Source organism: Aulonocara sp. 'chitande type north' Nkhata Bay, linkage group LG16, assembly GCF_057382095.1.
Source record: "Aulonocara sp. 'chitande type north' Nkhata Bay isolate Kocher_YH1m ecotype deep benthic linkage group LG16, A_spYH_male_GT1.1, whole genome shotgun sequence".
Taxonomy (NCBI): Eukaryota; Metazoa; Chordata; class Actinopteri; order Cichliformes; family Cichlidae; genus Aulonocara; species Aulonocara sp. 'chitande type north' Nkhata Bay.
In genome coordinates, this window is record NC_141359.1 from 23420132 (window position 1) to 23439246 (window position 19115).

The 19115-nt window shown below is 38.6% G+C and overlaps 2 protein-coding genes and 1 long non-coding RNA gene across 10 annotated transcripts in view; 2 read left to right on the plus strand and 1 right to left on the minus strand.

Annotated features, from left to right (window-relative positions):
• On the plus strand, positions 1-15774 carry LOC147311540 (muscleblind-like protein 2a). Of its 8 annotated transcripts, none has more exons than XM_086267507.1 (10): positions 1-419; positions 2598-3307; positions 6363-6527; positions 6617-6838; positions 6949-7209; positions 8429-8482; positions 8814-8973; positions 10172-10207; positions 10971-11023; positions 12796-15774. In XM_086267507.1, the coding sequence occupies exons 2-10, from the start codon at positions 3134-3136 to the stop codon at positions 12808-12810; spliced, it is 1140 nt and encodes a 379-aa protein (XP_086123633.1). In that variant the 5' UTR covers positions 1-419; positions 2598-3133; the 3' UTR covers positions 12811-15774. The 8 variants fall into 8 exon arrangements, with proteins under 8 accessions (XP_086123633.1, XP_086123634.1, XP_086123632.1 ...); XM_086267502.1 differs by lacking the exon at positions 10971-11023 and adding an exon at positions 745-816 and having other exon boundaries at positions 3-419; XM_086267503.1 differs by lacking the exon at positions 10971-11023 and adding an exon at positions 748-816 and having other exon boundaries at positions 3-419.
• On the minus strand, positions 6334-16080 carry LOC147311541 (uncharacterized). Its single transcript, XR_015125471.1, has 4 exons — positions 15944-16080; positions 12750-12879; positions 10297-10351; positions 6334-6535 (listed from the first exon to the last, which is right to left on the minus strand). It is a non-coding gene; the product is annotated as an uncharacterized LOC147311541 (long non-coding RNA).
• Positions 15882-19115, plus strand: part of rap2aa (RAP2A, member of RAS oncogene family a) — a 12488-nt gene continuing 9254 nt past the window's right edge. The window contains exon 1 of the mRNA XM_086267509.1: positions 15882-17346. Within this exon, the coding sequence (XP_086123635.1) occupies positions 17033-17346 (314 nt within the window). The 5' untranslated portion in view covers positions 15882-17032. The remainder of the gene's footprint in view (positions 17347-19115) is intronic.

Consider the following 19115-nt stretch of genomic DNA (forward strand, 5'->3'; position numbering starts at 1 on the left):
TGCCTACTCTTTCCCACTATATTATTATTTTAGAAATCAACTTAATGTATGAAATGTCTCTATACAATAAATTACGCCTTACGCTCGGTTGAAACGTCATATGCTGAATTAATGGCTGTTTTCAGCCTTCGCATCGCACCCAGGGACACCCCTTTATCACACTGAACTGACGGTCGTACAGTAAGCTGTCAAAAGCTTGTTGCTTAAATCTGTGCAGCGCTACAAACTAAAGAAATTAGGTCGGAGACGTGGATGAAATAACGAGCGGTAATTCTCAGAACAGGGCGAGAAATAAAGAGGCTATTGAGAGGAAATTTCGGGAACACTTGACATATTGTTTTCGTTAGTTGGGTTGCCGTTGTCCTAGCTGGTGCGTGATTGTCGTATCCTCTGGGAAGCAGCTCGTTCGTGATGATGAGGTAAGCAGGTCCTGTCTTTCTGCTACCAGTGTGGCTAATGCAAGCTAATGCATGTTAATGTGAATGTATTTCTGATTGGGTTGTAAAGCTGACACTTAAGCATCCTAGCAGTCTCAAACTGTGGTAATAAAACTGCGTGATACAAAATAGTGGCAGTTAGTTGACTGCCATTGTACTAGTAAGCCTTAAAGTATTTTCTTACAGCTTTTAATCGAATTACAGTGACACAATATGATTGTATTTGTTGTTATGGTACACCTACAGCGGTGCTTCTTATGTGCATTTCCTCGTTTACTCTGAAAATGACTACATTTTTTTAAAAAAGTAGACAAAATGATTCCTACCTGGGATACTCGGAAGTGCCATTAAGACAACGCCATCCATCATATTGTCAGCAGTAAGTGGCTACACCCCTGAACTGAGAAGGATGCTGAAATTATTTAAATGTTACAATTAGAACTGAAAGATAACACACACAAAACAAAAAAGGCGTATTTCTATTTACATTGGGTTATTACGGGTTTTTAATACCAGCATACTGACCTGCACCTAATCCAAGGTATGGAGCTAATAACTCAGGCCTGTATTTATGATAATTAACTGTAAAGAGTGTTTAGGATATACACTTATGGGCTGCATGCTCTGTAGTCATGTTTGTGCAGAAGCTTTGTGCAAGCTTGCAAAATAATTTATTTCACATGCATCATTGTTCATCCCTGCAGCAGCAAACTCTGGAGGCATGGATCAAGTGTTGAATTCCACGTTCTCCAAGTAATCAGATTGTAATCATAAATAAATGGTCAACAGGAAGTTTCACATGGCAGATCAGATTCTTGTTCCCTATTGGACAATTTCTAACTGGGAGGGTCTTCCCAGAGGCCAGCTCCCAGACAGGAAGGGGGTGGCTGGAAATGTTTTAGTCAGAGCCTGGCAGAGAGTCTGTTTTTCTTGCTGTGAAGAGAAAATCTTTAGTCACTGAATCCATGGGACAGAAAGAAGGGTAAGAGTTGTTTTTTCTTGTCAGTATATTTAGAAGTCAGCAGCTTGAAAGTTGTATCTCCAGCCTAGATTCCAAGAAACAAGAACAAGCATTTTAGTGCCGAATGAAGTGAGAGAGGTCGGTTTTCCTGCTCTGTTTCCTGACTTGCGCCTAAAGGAATTTGCTGCAGCGTACTGTTAGACCAAGGGTTGCTGCAAAAGAAAAGAAAGAGCAGCAGAGCAAAACAGCTTTTGGAGTGCAGTATTTACTGATAGCTTTAGTTGATTTTAGTAGGATAAAAAAAATCAAATCATGCAGATTTAATCAGCTCATGAGTTGTCCACCTTTTCTGTCTGCTCAGCAACTTCCTGTGTAGTTGCAGGTCTGACTACGCAGTTTGTGTTTGACTCCCAACCAGCTTAGCAGTACATAGAGAAGTAGAAAAAAATGAATTGGCTGCAATAACTGTATGACTCTTATAAAGTGCAATTAATGGATCCTGATGAACAAACTTTGATGCAAATGTGTCATAACCGTGTTTCAGCAAAACTCTGATTGTGTGATCTGGTGCCTTTATAAAATGCTAATGCTTTTATTTAGGCAGCATAACCTGGAAAAGAGTGAAATGTGTAGGCATAAAACATCTGTATTCCCTTTGGATTTCCCACGAAATGATGAGAAGGAGCTCCATGGTGAAAGATAAACGGATTTTTTTATGCCTGATTGCAAAATGTATGACTTGTGCTTTGCTGATTCAAACCTATTTTGTGTAGTTGTATGAGTTTAAATGGATGGCATCTGCCACTTCATTGTAATTCAGTTTATAGAGGAGGCAGACTAATGGCTTTAAATAAAGACAGGAACAGATGTGAGGTGGTGAGTGATTTGCAGGTGTGTGCAAAGTCTCTTTTCTTGATAAAACGCTGACAGCTTTGTATGAGCTGAACTTTTATTACTTACAGAGAAGTTCTAACAATGTGAATTGTCTGCTCTGTACTATCGTCATGGGGGCATGTTGGTGCAGTGGTTACCTCACTGCTAGAAGGTCCTGGGTTTGAACCTGTCTTTCTGTGGGGAGTTTGTTCTCATATTTTACATAACATCTTAACGTATCTTAATATGCCCACTGAACAGACTAATGATGCTGTAATCACAATTAAGTTTAATTTCAGTAATATCCCTGTTTTCTTTTCTTTCAGATTACAAACAGATAGTGCCTTTGAGAAGATATCTCCGACCTGAAGTTGGTTCATGTACATTGCTGCCCCTCGCTTCTTTTTTAAGTTGCAGTCTCATGCACCAACACAGGATACCTCAGCTCAAGCCCTTTGTCGCTGGTTTGCACACTTTCAGCACCTAAAAGAATGAGAAATTCAAGCCATAAAATAGAGGATAACAAGACGGAGGCTACTGACCAGCGCACATACGACAGAGTAACAATTCTGTGTTGAGATCATTGTTCACTCTCTGTGGGCGTTCTCGGCTGTGGAGTATACACTGCAGTCTCTTGCTGTAAAAAACACAGTTGTTCTTGTTTCTAGGATAATTTTTCTTTGATTGGCTAGTCATCTGATTTTTCTGCTCCTTCTGATGGGGGAGTCATCTGGTTGTTTTAACAAAGAAGCAGACTGTATTCAGAGCTAAAAGCTGCGATTAAGCTACAGCTTCTGGTGAATTAGTCTTTCAACAATAAGAGTGACTTTTAAAAGTTGCTTTAAAGTTACAACTTTTGGACATGGCGTTAAATATTTCTTCAGCGAGAGACACAAAATGGCTAACTCTGGAAGTTTGTCGACAGTTTCAGCGAGGAAACTGTTCACGCAGTGATGAGGAATGCAAATTTGCTCATCCGTCGAAGAGCTGCCAAATTGAAAATGGAAGAGTCATAGCCTGCTTTGACTCACTGAAGGTAAGACATATTAATGATCTTCTATTAAGTGTCAGAAAATAATGCCCCTGTATAAAGGAGTATGAAAGTAAACTAAGACTAAAAGGAAAACTGGATTTTGTTGCTGTTTGCTAGCAGTGTAACTGTGTAAGTTACTTATATGCTTAATAATGTAGTGCTGGAAGTACGTGTCAGTTATTAGTTTATAAAAGTGAAAGAAAAATAATTATTTCTTGGGTTAGAAAAAATTCAAGCATGCTCATTTCCCATGTTAAGTGGTGATAATAGAGAAATCAACTGTTAGCATCACTGTTGTATAGTCAGGTGTAAGTTTAATATTGAATTCTCAGAGCCCTTCAGTGCATTAACCCTCCCAAGCATCCAGCCTCATTTCTCATATTGCTCTACTATTTGTGAAATCATGGGTAATACCACTATTTCCCAAAGATTGTACGGTAAAATCTAATCACTTATCCAGAGGATTTAGGTGATAGAAGAAGAAAAAAAATCTGGCAGCCAGATGGATTACAGTCAGTTTATTCTCCTGCTTGCTCAGTTGCCCTGAATGAGGTGGGGGCATCCTTAATCCACTCTCACACATTCACCATCACACCAAAATCCAGCTTTGCCTCCAGGACTATCCTCATGTTGACTCATCTCCTTACCACCTTGCTACAAGTTTTTACATAGCTTGCCTGTAACTCCCGTGGACATGGGCCCGAATGCATTCATAGAATGAATCTACTTCATTCCTTCATATAAAAACATTTATTGTTCATCTTGATTATTATGACTGTCGGTGAGCTGCACCACTCTGCAGTCCGTCTTCCCTTTTCATAAACTAATCATCCCTCTTTGGTATGGTAGGTCCAGCCTGCTGGCTAAAAAAGCGACCGGAGTCTTCATTCAGAAATCTAATTGATACATTCAGATGCCAACAGAATAATGGAACAACAGATTAATTGGGTGCATATCTGAAAGGGGGGTTTTATTAGTTCAGACATTGGCTTTATGTTGTAGATAAGTGGCACCAAGCACTTTTCAACTTATCAAAGTGATTAGAGGTTTCCATAATATTTATTTTACTGCAAAGTAGTCGGCCAGAAATCTGTAATTTCCTTTGTAAAAGATTGTATTACATTTTGCTCATAAAATATTAAGGTGAGAACAGCTCTCTGCTTTGAAAAGAAAAGCTACAACTGCAACTATCTGCATTACCTTCATATTGATTAATATGGAAATTTAATGATCATAATTATAATAGATTTGAATAGAACATTTCAAGAAACTCAAGAAAGAGTATAAATAAATTACATTCATATATAAAAATGATCTAAACTGATTGTCCTGTTCACAAGTAAAGTGCTTGTTTTATTTGACCAACAAGCAAATATCAAAACTACTTAATTTACTGTTACATGAGATAAAGGATACCCTAAAATGCCTTATTTATGATTTTTATTTGTCAAATTAGCTGAAGATTTTCTAACAAATGTTCATTCGTTGCTCTAAATAAAATGTGCAGTTTATTCAGAGCCAGACTAAAATGTTTTTTCAACAGGGTACCTTAAGGGGAGTATAGAGTTTCTACTGGAATTTCGAGAATGAATGTCAAGCTGTGCTTTTCCAATTTTTAGGAACTCTGTCTAACTATGTCAAAGTTTACAATGATGTTTTGTAGTATTGAGCCCTTGTTTGCTTAGTGAGAGCTAGCCATTCAGAGACGTGTTTTCCTCGTATTTTTCTCTTGGCTTTCCTGCTGACGTTGTTGCCATACGATTTTTGTTCAATTCAGGGTTGTGAGTGAGAAGGACATGTCAAAACAATTACTGTTAACTTTCCCATTCACCAGTGAATCCTAACACAATTGATGTCATCATGTTGAAGAATATGCACACTCTTTGGTATTGTAAGTAGATCCTCGTGGCTTCTAATAAAGCACCCGACAGTACTGTTGATGTCCAGATGTAGCTGATTCCTTTTACTTGCTGTTTCTACAGTTTTATTGTAGGCGATACGTTTTTGTTATATATCAGGGCTAAAGTTCAGTACCAGCAGGCATTACTTCTGAAAATTTTCTAGGGCTAGATGCTGAAGATATAAAGTCAAGTCATTCCTTGGTTGTTGTATCTCCTTGTTTGGTTCATTCTGTGAGTACTACATTTTTTCTTTATAGATAAGACAAATTAATAACCAGTATTCAGAATATATATCTAAATGAATGTCAGAAGAAATTTAAATGAGCAGACATGAGTCTGAGAACTTGAATATATAGGAGAGAGAACGCTCATCTCTTATTAGGTTAATATAAATGCCTGAGTGGCAGGGATGGCTTTGATTGGCTCATATTTAGGGTAAAATAAATAAATAAAGGGTTTTTCAGGTTTTGTATTTAGGCTTAAAAACAAACCGCTGAAATATACCACCGTTAAGGCTAAATGAGTAAAAAAAACCCTGTGTAATTAGCCAATGCATGTTGTAATGCACAGTATATGCTGCACAAGTGTTGCATTCAAAGCTGATGTTCAGTGACTGTGCAGTGAATGATTTTGGATAGTAGGTGGGTCGGGTAGGATTGAGAATTGTGTAGTCTGTGAAATTTTCATGGGAAAAATCATTTAACCTGCTGATTAACACTTCTGAGTACCAGCTCTGATCTGATCTGTGAGAGTCTAAATAAAGGATGTAATGCAACACATAATCTGCAACAGTTTATTCTTTTGCATTTTTCAACACTAACTGTCTGCACTCCAAGTAAAGTCTTGTGCCTGACTCAAGAAAATTTTGACATCCATCATTGCAATGTAAAATGCTTTATTCTAGCCACGACTAGCTGTCACGTCATGCAACACAGCACCGCTGACAGTGGAGCCTGAGTGGGAGAGCTGTGGAGAAAAAACATGTTGACGATTACATTTCTTTGAGACAATCTTACAGGATTTTGATGAAAACAAAACATTCATTTTTTTTCTCAGTCTTTTGATTCAGCAACATTTTTAGTCTATCAGATTGTAAAATTTCTTTATGATATGAATGAAAATGCTTCTATTTCACTTTATAATTTCTCTGAATGCAGGGCAGATGCTCAAGAGAAAACTGCAAGTACCTTCATCCACCTTCACACTTAAAAACCCAGTTAGAGATAAATGGGCGCAACAACCTCATCCATCAGAAGACTGCAGCAGCCGTGCTTGCCCAGCAGATGCAGCTCATGATCCCTGGACCCAGCCTGCAGCCTGTGGTAAAGTCCTGGTTCAGGAGGAATTTTAAGTCAGTGTGATGTTGATGGATGGCATTCTCACACATAATATGTATGCTCTTCCCTCATAGCCAACATTTACACAGGGACTTGGCACAAACGCTGGTCTCGGTTATGGTTCATACATGACACCATTAAGCCATGGAATGAGCCTCATTCCTTCAGACATCCTCTCCAGCACTCCGGTTCTTGTTCCAGGGAGCTCACCTGTCTCAGTCCAGTGCTCCTCCTCTTCCTCCTCCTCTTCCTCTTCTTCTCCCTCACAGAAGCTTCAGCGTTCAGACAAACTAGAGGTATTCATGCACACCAAGGCGTGACTTCACATAAAAATACATTAGCGCTTATGCGGTTTCACATGATCTGGCTACACATTTAAAAGCTGAACTCCTCTTGCTCCTCTCAGGTGTGTCGTGAGTTTCAGCGAGGAAACTGTGCAAGAGGGGAGACAGATTGCCGCTTTGCTCATCCCAGTGACAGCCCAATGATTGACACCACGGATAACACTGTCACTGTTTGCATGGACTACATCAAGAGTCGCTGTTCCAGGGAGAAGTGCAAGTATTTTCACCCGCCTGCACACTTGCAGGCCAAAATCAAATCCAGTCAACAACAAATCAATCAGACAGCAGTGGCAGCACAGGCCGCAGCCGCAGCTGCAGCTGTGGTAAGTCAGAGTGTTATCCTTCTGATGATTGATAAAGTGTTCATCATTGTTCTGTCTATGAAATTGCTGAATGTGGAGTGCTGCATATTTGTAAGCATTTGTAATGGTACATTCAGTGAAGTTGAATAGAAGCTCCTCTCAAAACTTAAAGCAGCAACTCCTGAAGTAGTTTAATATCAAAGAAATGCACCAGTATTTTATTTTTAAATAAAACTTCTTAAAGGTCACAATATTGATTTCCTATGTAAAACTTCAGACAGTTGAATCTGACACCTTCCTCTCACAGATTTACATAGTCTTAGCAATTTTAAATTGATCCTCTTCATTAAGTCTTACAGCTACAATTTTTCTTGGATTGTTTTTAAATTGCGTCATTAAATATCATTAAATAGCCTTTAAATGTAATGCACAATCAGGCTTCTCACAATTTCTATTATCTTTTCTTTAGTGCAATATTAAAGCCACATTGGCTCACTAAATTATGCTTCTTTGGCCTCCATTCTACTTAAAAATCATGTCTAGCATACATCATCTTTTATGGTTAATTCTTTTCCATACATTTTTATTTAGGTTGTAGTTTAAGTTGTTAGTTGTTCTTATGTACTGTACAAGTTAAGGAGACATCTGTAATTCAAAAGCTTTAGTGTGAATGCAGTAAATGGAGCTCCACATTCTGTGCTTTGTGACATCAGGTGCATGGTTGTTTTAACTTTTGATTTGTGGTACTGCCTTTGCTACCTTCATAAAACCAAGCTATCTTTCATTTAATTATGAAACTGTTAAGTGCTTGCTGTGCATTATATCAGTATCCTGCACTTGGAGTCATAAAACCAGCGTGTTCCAAAATCCTTTTGTGTGCATAGTAGGTTTTGTTAATATTTTAATACCTTTCATTTTAAGCATTGTTCTCAAACTTGACGTATAGTTTAAGGTTATTACACCCTTGTTATTATAAGTCTTTGTTGCCAAAATGATTCATTAACTGTACATGTTGACCTACTAATTAAGGAATCTTTAGTTTAATGTGTCCTTACTGTGCATGAATATTGTGTTTTATGTGGTATACTACATTCAGGTTATTTTTGTTTTGTTTTCCCCTTCTCACCTATCCACAATGCTGTCCTCCATGATGCACCTCTGCTTGCTGTTACCTGTATGTTAATACGCTTGAATCCCATTGGCCCACTGCCATCATGTGCTCGCTGCCTGCTATTAAAAGACTCAGTCGACTGCCAAAGCAATGAAGCGACCCCTCGAGGCAACTGTAGACCTGGTACTTTCACCTTTTGCTTTGCATGTAGCTATTAATTGTACTGTGAGAACTTTTCATTTTTGTCATTGGGGTTTACGGCTTCTTCAAGTCTTATATTGCCCTTCTGTACATGATCTGTCAGCATGGGTATTTTTAAGTGCTCAAGTTGTCAAATAAGTTTTGTTGAATACATTACACCAGTCATATCTGTGGTAGTTTTTTTTTTTCATTGTGTCATCTTTATATTTTAGTCATGTGTATCATTTTTTAAACATAAATACTAACATATCCTTTTAAAGGTGTGCGTAACAGAAATATGGGAAGTGTCTTATTGCCTCTTGTCCCTTTCCAGGCCTTTCCCCATAGTGTTCTGCAACCCCTACCAAAGAGACCAGTTCTTGAGAAGAGCAGCTGGGCCGGCTCTCTCCTCAGCCCCAGTTTGTTGCACTACCAGCAGGCTCTGGTCAGCTCACAGACTCTGCAGCAGCCCACTGCAGCATTTTATCCCACAGGTGAGCTTCCAAACCTGCTATGACTCCATGGCTAAGCTAGATTTCCGTGTCTGTCTCAGGGCTTATTGCCGTCAGATATTGTTCGCAAATATCACATCATGTATTACTGTTACTTAACTGAAGAAATTTGCAGGATCAGCAGCACTCCTTGTGAACAGGTCTGTTATATCAAAGCTTTCAAAAAAGGGTGTGACTCTTAATCCTTACACTAACAGGTTTTTGACATGTCACTGCAAGATTCTTGGCTTTATCATAGCTTATAATTAAACTTTGTTAAACTCATATTACGAAAAGTAAGACTGTTATGAAAAACAGTTGCTCTCAGTTACTCCAGTAGAACCAGTAAACTATTAAAGATTGAAGCAGTGGTTACAAAGCAAATTGATGACCTCTTAACAACCAGGGCAGGTTCTTCAAGGCAACAGGTGTGCTATATGTCAGTTGGCAAGTCATGGTCATAGACACACCTATATGGGGAGAAATTTGCCTCAAAGAATTACAAATGTGTACAGTATGACACACACGCGTAAACTAAGATTTACAAATGCATATGTTTAAACCTGACTAAATACTGATCATTTACACACAATTTGTTAAGTTCAGCTTCACAAATCGGATAATTTTCTGTGTATACAAATGTCTAAAACTACACGTAACATCCCTCTCGCTCACTTACAAAACCATGTGAACTAATCGCCTAATATGCACACGTGGGCTTTTGAGACACATTTCACAAGGTCAGCTTTGCACAGATCCATATATGTAAGCTGTGTTCATGTTCTGGTGTAAAATTGGGATTTCCTTTGTTTTCTTTTGGTGGGGGGGGGGGGGTCTTGTGTGTCATACTGTACATATTTGTAACCTTTTTTTGAGGCAATTTCTCTCCATACACCTACACCTCACCTAATGCGACCAGTGTAAATGTCTGGTTTGAAAAGGTCTGTTTGCTTGCAGAAATTTCTCTTAAATGTATTCTATGTTAATGCGCCTGTTTTGTAGTTAGTGAACACTAACTACAAAACACTAGTTTTGTGTTACTCAGCTTGTATCCATCAGAACAAAACAATGCTGCATTAACACAATGGGCCTGTTTAATAAAGTAAAGATCTGTTTTTATGGGCTTACACCAGTATTGACCATATTAATGTATGTCGATTTTGATAAAGACCTTTTCTTTTTTCACCTGTAAATCACACAGGTTCTGTGTTGTGCATGACTCCAGCTAATGGCATTGGTAGGTGCCTCCTCCATGTTCTTCTTTAACCATGTCCTTTTGTAGTAAAGAATACATTACTTTGTCTGGATAAGGTAGAGTATACTTACTATTAACGGATGAGAAATCAACCCTTTGAACCAGGAAACTGGATGAGAACAAAAACTGAAAAAAACAAGAGATTACTTTAGTTTTTTAGTAAACATTTTTAGCTTTATGTTTCATTTTTTGCCTTTCTGATCAGAGCCCTGTATGTATATATGCTTGTAAAATTATTTTAAATAATCAAAGCACAGTAAAGAAATGTAAGCACTTTTGGTTTATTCTGGATTGTGATTAGGAAATTTGATCAGCATCCCATAGATTTACCTCATAGTTTATGCTCTTTAATGTTTTGTATTAATAGTAAAACTCTGTAAATGTTGTATTTAAAAAAACAAAACAACAACAAACAAACACATTGATCACCTCTGGTGGCATAGCTTTACATGCCATATCTTGTGGGATGCCAGATTATGGACAGATTTCCTAATTTTATCTCTTATCAGCCCTCCTTTTATGTTTTTCCCCTGCTGTCTCGCTTTGCTGTGTGATCACATGCCATCTGCTGGTCTAACCCAATGATGGCTTGCTGCTAATGTCATTTTGTATTTGCTTGGCAAGAGAGAGAGATACATTGCTATGGTTACCATAATGCTCCACCTCCCTTTTCATTGCTTTCATGGTTCCCTTCCTGAAAAAGTCCCCATGATGTACAGTGCTACGCCTGCTACTGTCTCTGCAGCAACTACTCCCGCCACAAGTGTCCCCTACGCAGCAACAGCACCAACCAATCAGGTTTGCTCCTTTTTAAAGCTTTCTGTCATAAATCCTTGAGCTCTAAATAAGTGCTTCATCTTTCAATCAGGGGAGTTGCTTCATCAGCGTAGAGATGCCCGGCTTGCATTGCAGCATTAAGCTTTCGTGTACCTCGTAGACCAACTAGGCTGCATCTCATCCTTTCCTTTAGAAACAAAACATATTTCTAGCTCTTCCATCTGCAAACTGTGGTGTCGCTTATATTCTCTATTGCATGTTTTATGCTTTGGTTGATGTCAGTGTCTTTTCCAACACAAGCTACAGTATATAGGACTTAACCATACAGTTCTTGATATTGGTTATGCTGACTTTCTGTGTGCAACGTCTTAATATAAGATTTTTATTATTCGTGTAATAAAAAATATTATTCACATTTCCTCAATTGGCTAGTTTGAAACATTTAATATTAGGATTGAGAGAGTAAATCTAAAGTATTTGGTATTCTTTACTTTGATTACTGTTGTCTTTTTAATGTTTAATGAATGAAGTCATATGGACATACGGATAAGTTAGTATTTAAACTTTGTCATGACCGCTGGCATAAAAGTGTGGGGCTAAGTCAGAGTCAGAAGTTTTATTCATTTGAAAAGTCTTTTGAAACTGAAATTCTAAGTTTTGATATTTAAAATGTAAAAAAAAAACTGTTTAAAAAAAACAAAAAAATGATTTTATTTTGAATAAATTTGTTTTCATTTTTTTTTTTTTTTTGTTAGTTTACGTTTATTTTTTTATTTTACATCTGATTTGATCATTTTCCGATTTTTAACCCTGGTTTTGTGTTGTGGGCATGTATGAAGGGGGAGAGGTGGGTGTAGACTGATGATTGACAGCTTCTGTGTCACATTTGTTACAAGTTTAAAATGAGCATTTTGATGGAAGATGGTCATCGCTCCTTTACAGGATGCTGCTGGCACCAGCCAACAGGTAAGAAACATGGTTTCCTGGATTATCCTATGATTGACTATATTGATGAGTGAATGTTTGTAACATATTGATATTGCAGGTGCTATGAACTCTTTTACATTAGGTTTAAATAAGGTGGGCGAGATTCTAATCTCAATATAGCTTTTTTGCAACCTACCACCCAATCAGATAACAGTATTCCTTGTTGTAGGGGTAAATTTTTTCCCCACATGTATGTATATCAATATGTTTCAAATATTGACCCATCAATATAGTCTATTATAGCACAATCTGAAACTGTGGCTGGTGCCGGCAGCATCCCGTGAAGGAGCAGTGACCATCTTCAGCCAAAATGCTCATTTTAAACTTGTAACCAACGTGACACAGGAGCTTTCAATCACTAGTCTACACGCACCCCTCCCCTTTGATACACAGCCACAACACAAAATCACGGTCAAAAGTCTGACACTGGAAAAAAAAAAGGGTTTGAAGCTGATAAATAGTTAAAACTGTTTTTAAAAATGCATAAAACAATTTATTCAATGTGTAAAATAATTCATTTGATTGTTTAAACACATTTTTTAATATCAAAACTTATAATTTCAGTTCCAAATCACTTTTGCAAATCAATAAAACTTTTAACCTTAAATTAGCTTCAAGGTCAAGCCGCATTTTTACAAAACTATGTATCAAGAGAATAAAGTTCATTTCACTTAAACTTTGTATTTTCATATCACTTAAGAGTGAGAAGTGAGTTCCTTAATAATCTTTGTCTTGTAACAAAGGCGATTGTAAAGTATACCTGTTGTGTGAAACTACTCAGTGACTTGTCTTTGCCTCCGAAACAGATCATCCTCAAGTAACCGCCAGAAACAGAAGCCAGTGCCGTGTTGCTGCTGTTAAGGGTCCCGGGCAGCCGTTCTGTAAATATTCTGTTAACAATACACACAAAATACAAGAGGCTGCATGTGGATAACATCGCCGACTTTATCTGACATTATGATGATGATGATGATGATGATGATACATTACAGGCAGTTATAATGACATTATACTGTAATAGGTGTCAGAGAGATTGTTATTGTACACGCCTTTGCACCTGCTAACATGCACCTTCAACGATCAATGTGCATTATTTATTTGTTTCCTAAACTAATTCTGATAGGGTTATGAGTGCATTTAGCCACCAATCAAACTTAAATACAATAGATGCTACAGAGAAGTAAACTGGCAGTAGTGGCATAAAACTAAACAACAGAGATGTTTTAAATAATGTAAATATTTTAATCAGTTCTCAGTCTGTAGACAGTACCTGTTAATGTCAGGTGTAAAGGCGTCTTATATTGCAGTTTTATCATCATCATATTCTTTATTGAATGTGTTATTTAAACTAAGAAAGTTTTGTTTTTGATGATAATGATTGCTCATCTAGTGCCAGATTTAACTTTTAATCAAAGAGAAAAGCACTTAATTTAACTTTAAACTTAACAAAAAATTGTGTATATAAAAAAAATGTAATCTAACAGCAGGTTTATGGATGTCCCTTTAAAAATGCTCTGAGTCCCTCTATACTTCACCCAGAGTAATGGATCAGTGCTCCACCTCCTGGTGTGCCTTTGCATTACATATACAGATTGTTTTCTGTCTTTTCTGAGAGAAATGAAATGTTTTATCCGTTCAAAGCAATTTTGTTTTTCTAATTTAACACCTCTTTAGTAAATGTGCATTATTGCTCAAGACAATTGCTGACTCACTGATGGATCTGTAAATACTTTTCACTTGTTCAAGTTGATATAACCTCCACAGCCATGAAAGTCAGCTCAGTAAGACTATGAAGTTACTGCTGCTCATATTCAAACTAAAGCTCTTGTGATCCTGTGAGGGTTGCGTGTTGAGTAGTGTCTCAACTGTTAGTCTTAAGGTTGCAGTCACTTGTCAGTACTGTATTAATCGAAGGTTACAAGTGCCTAAACAGTTGTGCATGCAATGATTAAGTATATTTGAAAAGGTTTGTGTGGAAAAACACTCAGAAAATCTATTCCACTTAAGACATATACATTAGGATTAAATCTACGTGTTTTTGCAATACCATGTAAATGCAGTGGTATTGTGTGTGGACCTGTTAATTAGGCTTACAGTTTGTTTTCACTGATGCTTTAATGTGTATGTTATTCAATGTAATTTTCAATTTAATTTGATTTTCTTTCATTTTTCGACAAGAAATTAGCAAAAAGGGCAAAATACTTTTGTAGTAAAGTAGAAGGAGGCAAACATTTGGTGACATGTAGTCATGAGAGATTGACGCGGCATGATGCAGTTACTCATTGCTGTCTACTATTTAGCAGCAGACAGGGTGGGCATTGTGTCTGATTAAGAGAAATATTGTTTCTTTCTTTTATTAGAATTTTAGTTATCTATTTTGCAAACAAGGTGTACAAATAGAAACCTTTCATTGAATCTTTTGCATTTCTTCACTTTTTTATTATATATTTTCCTTGTGATGTTTTACATGTCAATAGAATTTACGAGCATAATTTTACTGGTGTAATATTAGTTCAAAATAGTTTTAACATGTATTCTTTTATTTTGTGATGAATGCAATTTATTAAAATTACTTTAGGTGTGCTGAGGGTTTCTCAAAGGACCTTGATCTGTTAGCCTATTAAAAGCGGTCTTGTGTCCAGGTATTGATGTTGGACAAAGGAGAAACTTAAAGCAATTCATCCTTTTTGCTGCCTGTAAGGGACAACAAGCCTTTGTATGACCAAGGCCATAGGATTGATTTTTATGTACAAAAGTGCATCGTACAGGACATGTTTTCCAAAAAAGAAAAGAAGTAATTTTCATAATGGTGTAACAGTAGTTTGTCATTTATTGTCTGATTTGCTGCTGAGGGCAATCCCAAGTTGCAGTGATGAAAACTGTATTTTGGTCGGTGGTAGATTAGCTGTATCTCCTCACAGTAATTAGATTACTTGGAAGAAACTTGGATATTTAACTTTATTATTATATGGTGAAACACTGTGGGTAAAACAGTGCATAAAAGAGAACTTTTGAAATGTTAGTTTCGTGTTTGTTAAGGCTTCCCTCTGCATGTTGAGCACCAAACTTAAAAATGTATTTGGCTTTCAAAATATAATTGCTTTAAAAGTTTAGACTGCTATTAGACATACAATATTTCCCCACTTATTTATTTTACTTAAAGGCATGTTTTTGAATGTTTGTGTTATGTTATGGCAAAACGTTTGAATGTCATGGATCCACCTGCACACAGAGGTTGTTTGAGATCTCGCCCAGTCAAAAAGATGTGAACAGTAAGAATGTTTGGTCTGACTGACTGATGGAAACACTTCTCATAAGCACTTTTTCTACAGTCAGACAACTGAGAAGACAGGCTTTGTGTGAACTTTGCCTTACCTTTGGTGTATTACTGAGTCTGTATTTGTTCACTAATTATGATTTCTATGTCGTCTAATAAATAGAATAAACTTCACTGAACCTTTCTCTTAAATTAAGATACACACATTTCTAACATGAGGACATTATTACATTGTAACGACACCTGAAATAGCTGATATTGATTGGCTTGTGGGGTTGGCTAGCATTTTATTGCAACCTGTCATATTTAAACACTGAAGCTTCTCGTTAAGATGTCACGCAACAGCTATTTGGATCCATCCTGGTCTGAATGCAAACATTTTCCCCAAAAGTAATTGTGTATAATTAAACATTTCTTGTGGATATTTTTTGTTCCTGTAAATTCTAAATTGTGTACAATCTGATATTAAATATACATAAATAAATATATGAATGTCGTGTAAATGCCATCCTGTGAGCTGTGTTTAATTTTGCAATGCATCAGCAGTAGAAACCACGTGTCATCCTCAGTGAGCATGTTTTCATGTTTTTGTGTTACAATTTGTTCAAACAGCTGTCCTGTGAAATTGTATTTATCACTATTAGTGAAAGCTAAAGTAGTCAATTAAAAAGACTTACCTGGCGGTTTCAATTGGAGTGTGTTACATAGCCTGTATTGCTCATTATCAAAGAATAATAAAGGTTTATTATATTTATTTTTACAAGGTGAGTGACTTTTCACTCTCGAGTCGGATCGCAGCTAAATTTTTTTATTTTTTTTTAATGCAGCGTTACCATAGCAACAGCATCCGGTGCGTTTCACCTCCTCTTGGATACACATCCCCGAGCCGCCTCCGTGATTGGATGAGCTCTCTTTGGATGTCACTGGGGCAACCGAATGATGGGAATTTTAACACATGAACGGAAATGTCAGCGACGAATCTCACTGGCTGCCTCCGTGAGGCTGCCATTCAGGCACATGTGAGGTGTACAGAAAGCGGAAGCGCCCATTGGGCTGTTCGCGTATCCATCTGACGAAGGAGGATCCACAGGCTTTTCCTTTTTTCTTCTTTTCTTTTTTTTTTGGTGCCTCGGTACGGGAGCCGAGTGGGGACCGGCTGGTAACGCAGCGGCCGCGGGTCTCCACCCGAGAGTATGGCAGCTGGAATCGCACTGGAGAGCGGGGGAGAAGCGGAGACATGTCAGAGATGGTGAAACAGAAACAAAGAGACGCAAGTTCTTTAACTGAAAGTCAGGGCACTTTAATTTGGGAGAGTTTCTCTAAGGCGGTCTACAGCTTAAAAAATCGTGCCTGCAGTTCATTCCGAGGCTAAGCCAGCGTTTTCCCAGCGTCCTCGATGGAGCAAGTTTGTTTTTTTATGAAGTACAGAGAGGGGTGAGCTAAGCAGATGAACACCCGCACGTTCAACATCATCGGGCGAGCTTCTTTTTCTCCCTTTGCGCATTTTTCGGACACTTTCAGTCCTCGGATGCTCGTATAACTGTCAGTGTCTGGCCTGCATGGGGGGAATATCTACAATGAAATCCATCTTGAGGTGCCGAGTCTTTGTGCTCTGCCATAGCTGAGCAGCAGCGAACAAGACTGTGTTATTGACAGCCCGTTCAGAATGGGACACGAATGGTGAGCGTGATTCGCACTGGAGCATTTTGCGTTGATTTCAATGACGCGCGGAGATTGATACCTTACGACTTGATTTAAATCCCACGATGCGCGAGTATAAAGTGGTGGTCCTGGGCAGCGGTGGGGTCGGGAAATCCGCCCTCACTGTGCAGTTTGTGACCGGGACGTTCATTGAAAAGTACGACCCCACCATAGAGGATTTTTACCGCAAGGAGATCGAGGTGGACTCCTCGCCCTCGGTGCTGGAGATCCTTGACACCGCTGGGACCGAACAGTTCGCCTCAATGCGCGACCTGTACATCAAAAACGGTCAAGGATTCATATTGGTCTACAGCCTTGTCAACCAGCAAAGCTTCCAGGACATAAAGCCGATGAGGGATCAGATCATAAGAGTGAAAAGGTTGGTGAAATCATGTGCTGGGGAAAAAAAGAGTAATTTCCATAATTAAGTGTGGCTGTTGGGGGTTGTTTTTCACAAATATATGCTGGACTCATGGGCCCTGTAGTTTCAGGATAGATCTCGGCCTGCTTGGAGATGTTATGCATCTTTAAGGCAGCAACACTCCATGCCTATTATGGTATTCCAGGTCTCACCCCTATTTCTTGCCCCCATGCCTCTGACCCAGCATATTAAGTTCCTGCAGACGTTCTAATGTCTCACTTAAGTGTTTACTAACAGGACAACAGTGCTGATCCTTCCTACCCCTCAGCTCTGCGAAGACACGTCTGTCTTCCTGTCAGAGCAAAACAAAATAGTGTCAGTGATCTGCCAAGCTGCTGTCTAGTGCCGCTCGGTGTCCACTGGATGCTGCAACCTTTGCGAGACACCCGACCGGGAATACCCAGGATTCAGTGCAAGAGAGGCTCTGCAGAGAGCTTTCAAGAAAGAGTGGCTGAAAAAAACAAAAAAAGCTGCGGGACTGTTGAAAGCACAGATCTGCAGAGGAGTCACCGTGTTTTTAATTAAGAAGCTGCACAAGCTGTTTAGGAAGAGCAGCACAATGGAAAGCCTGATGTCTCAGAGCTGCTGCACAGATGATCCAGATATGAGGTCACCACAGTGAGCTGCTGATTGATACATGGGAGAGGTTAGCTGAGGCTGCGTGGAGCTGTCATGTTACTGGTGTTCCTTTGCTCTAGGCCAATGTACTGTGCAGATACACTGTACTGTATGCTCTATGCTCACCTGCTGACATAGCATGAGATTATAAAACTCATCCAGATCAGATTGGTTAATGTCCTGTATTTGTTAGCTCCGCTTCGGCGTTCCAGTGTGCAGGCACTGTGCGCTGGGCTGCGACTGTGTGGGTTCATCAGTCACTGTAGGTGTCAATGGATTTGTTACAGTTAGTTCAGAGAGTCAAATAGGCTCCGGAGAGAATAAGAAGAACCCTACTGAAATCAACTTATAGTTAATACCATTTAATAATCTTGTTATTTACTACATGCTGTAGTTGGATAAGGTTTTTGTCCCTCCCTTGTCACAGTTCTTCCACTCTTCCACCTCAAAATGAAATATAATCATGCTGTGGATGTTTATTTTTATAGGTTGTCTTTAGTTTTTGTCACTTAATTGGATCTAGACCCTTTTTTTGTCAAATGCACCTTCTAAACAATCCTATTATTATGTGGCTCCCGATGAAAGAATGAGGTCAACATGTTTCTCCCATGCGAGTTGAGTACGAGTAGAGGTATGTTGAGTCTGCTGCGCGAGCGTGTGTCGTCCTGTATGTAAATGGTGTGCGCGTGCGCTCACGGGGCAGATGCAGCCAGGCTTTTGTGTTTTCACACTGAGTCTGGTGCCGTTGTCTGATATGACAGCAGAATTTATTTTCCGTAGCAGAAAGATCGCGCTCCACAACACTACTCCCACACAGCAGTTAATTTGGTGCTGGGCTTCATGGGGAGTTAGACATCTAAAACTTAGGATTGTGCTTTTTTTTTTCTTTAAAAATGTCATATTCAATGCGATTATTAAGCTGTGACCTACATTTTGTATGCACTCCTGCTTTCAGAAAGTTGGCTCTGAATGGCAGCGCGCACATTTCCTTCGGTTATTCAGACTTTTTCTAACATCAGCAGAAATCGACCTTGTTTGCTACTAACCTTGCAACGAGAAACATTTCATTTAAGACCCCGAAAGGCTTGCTTTTACTGTGCTCCCTGCTC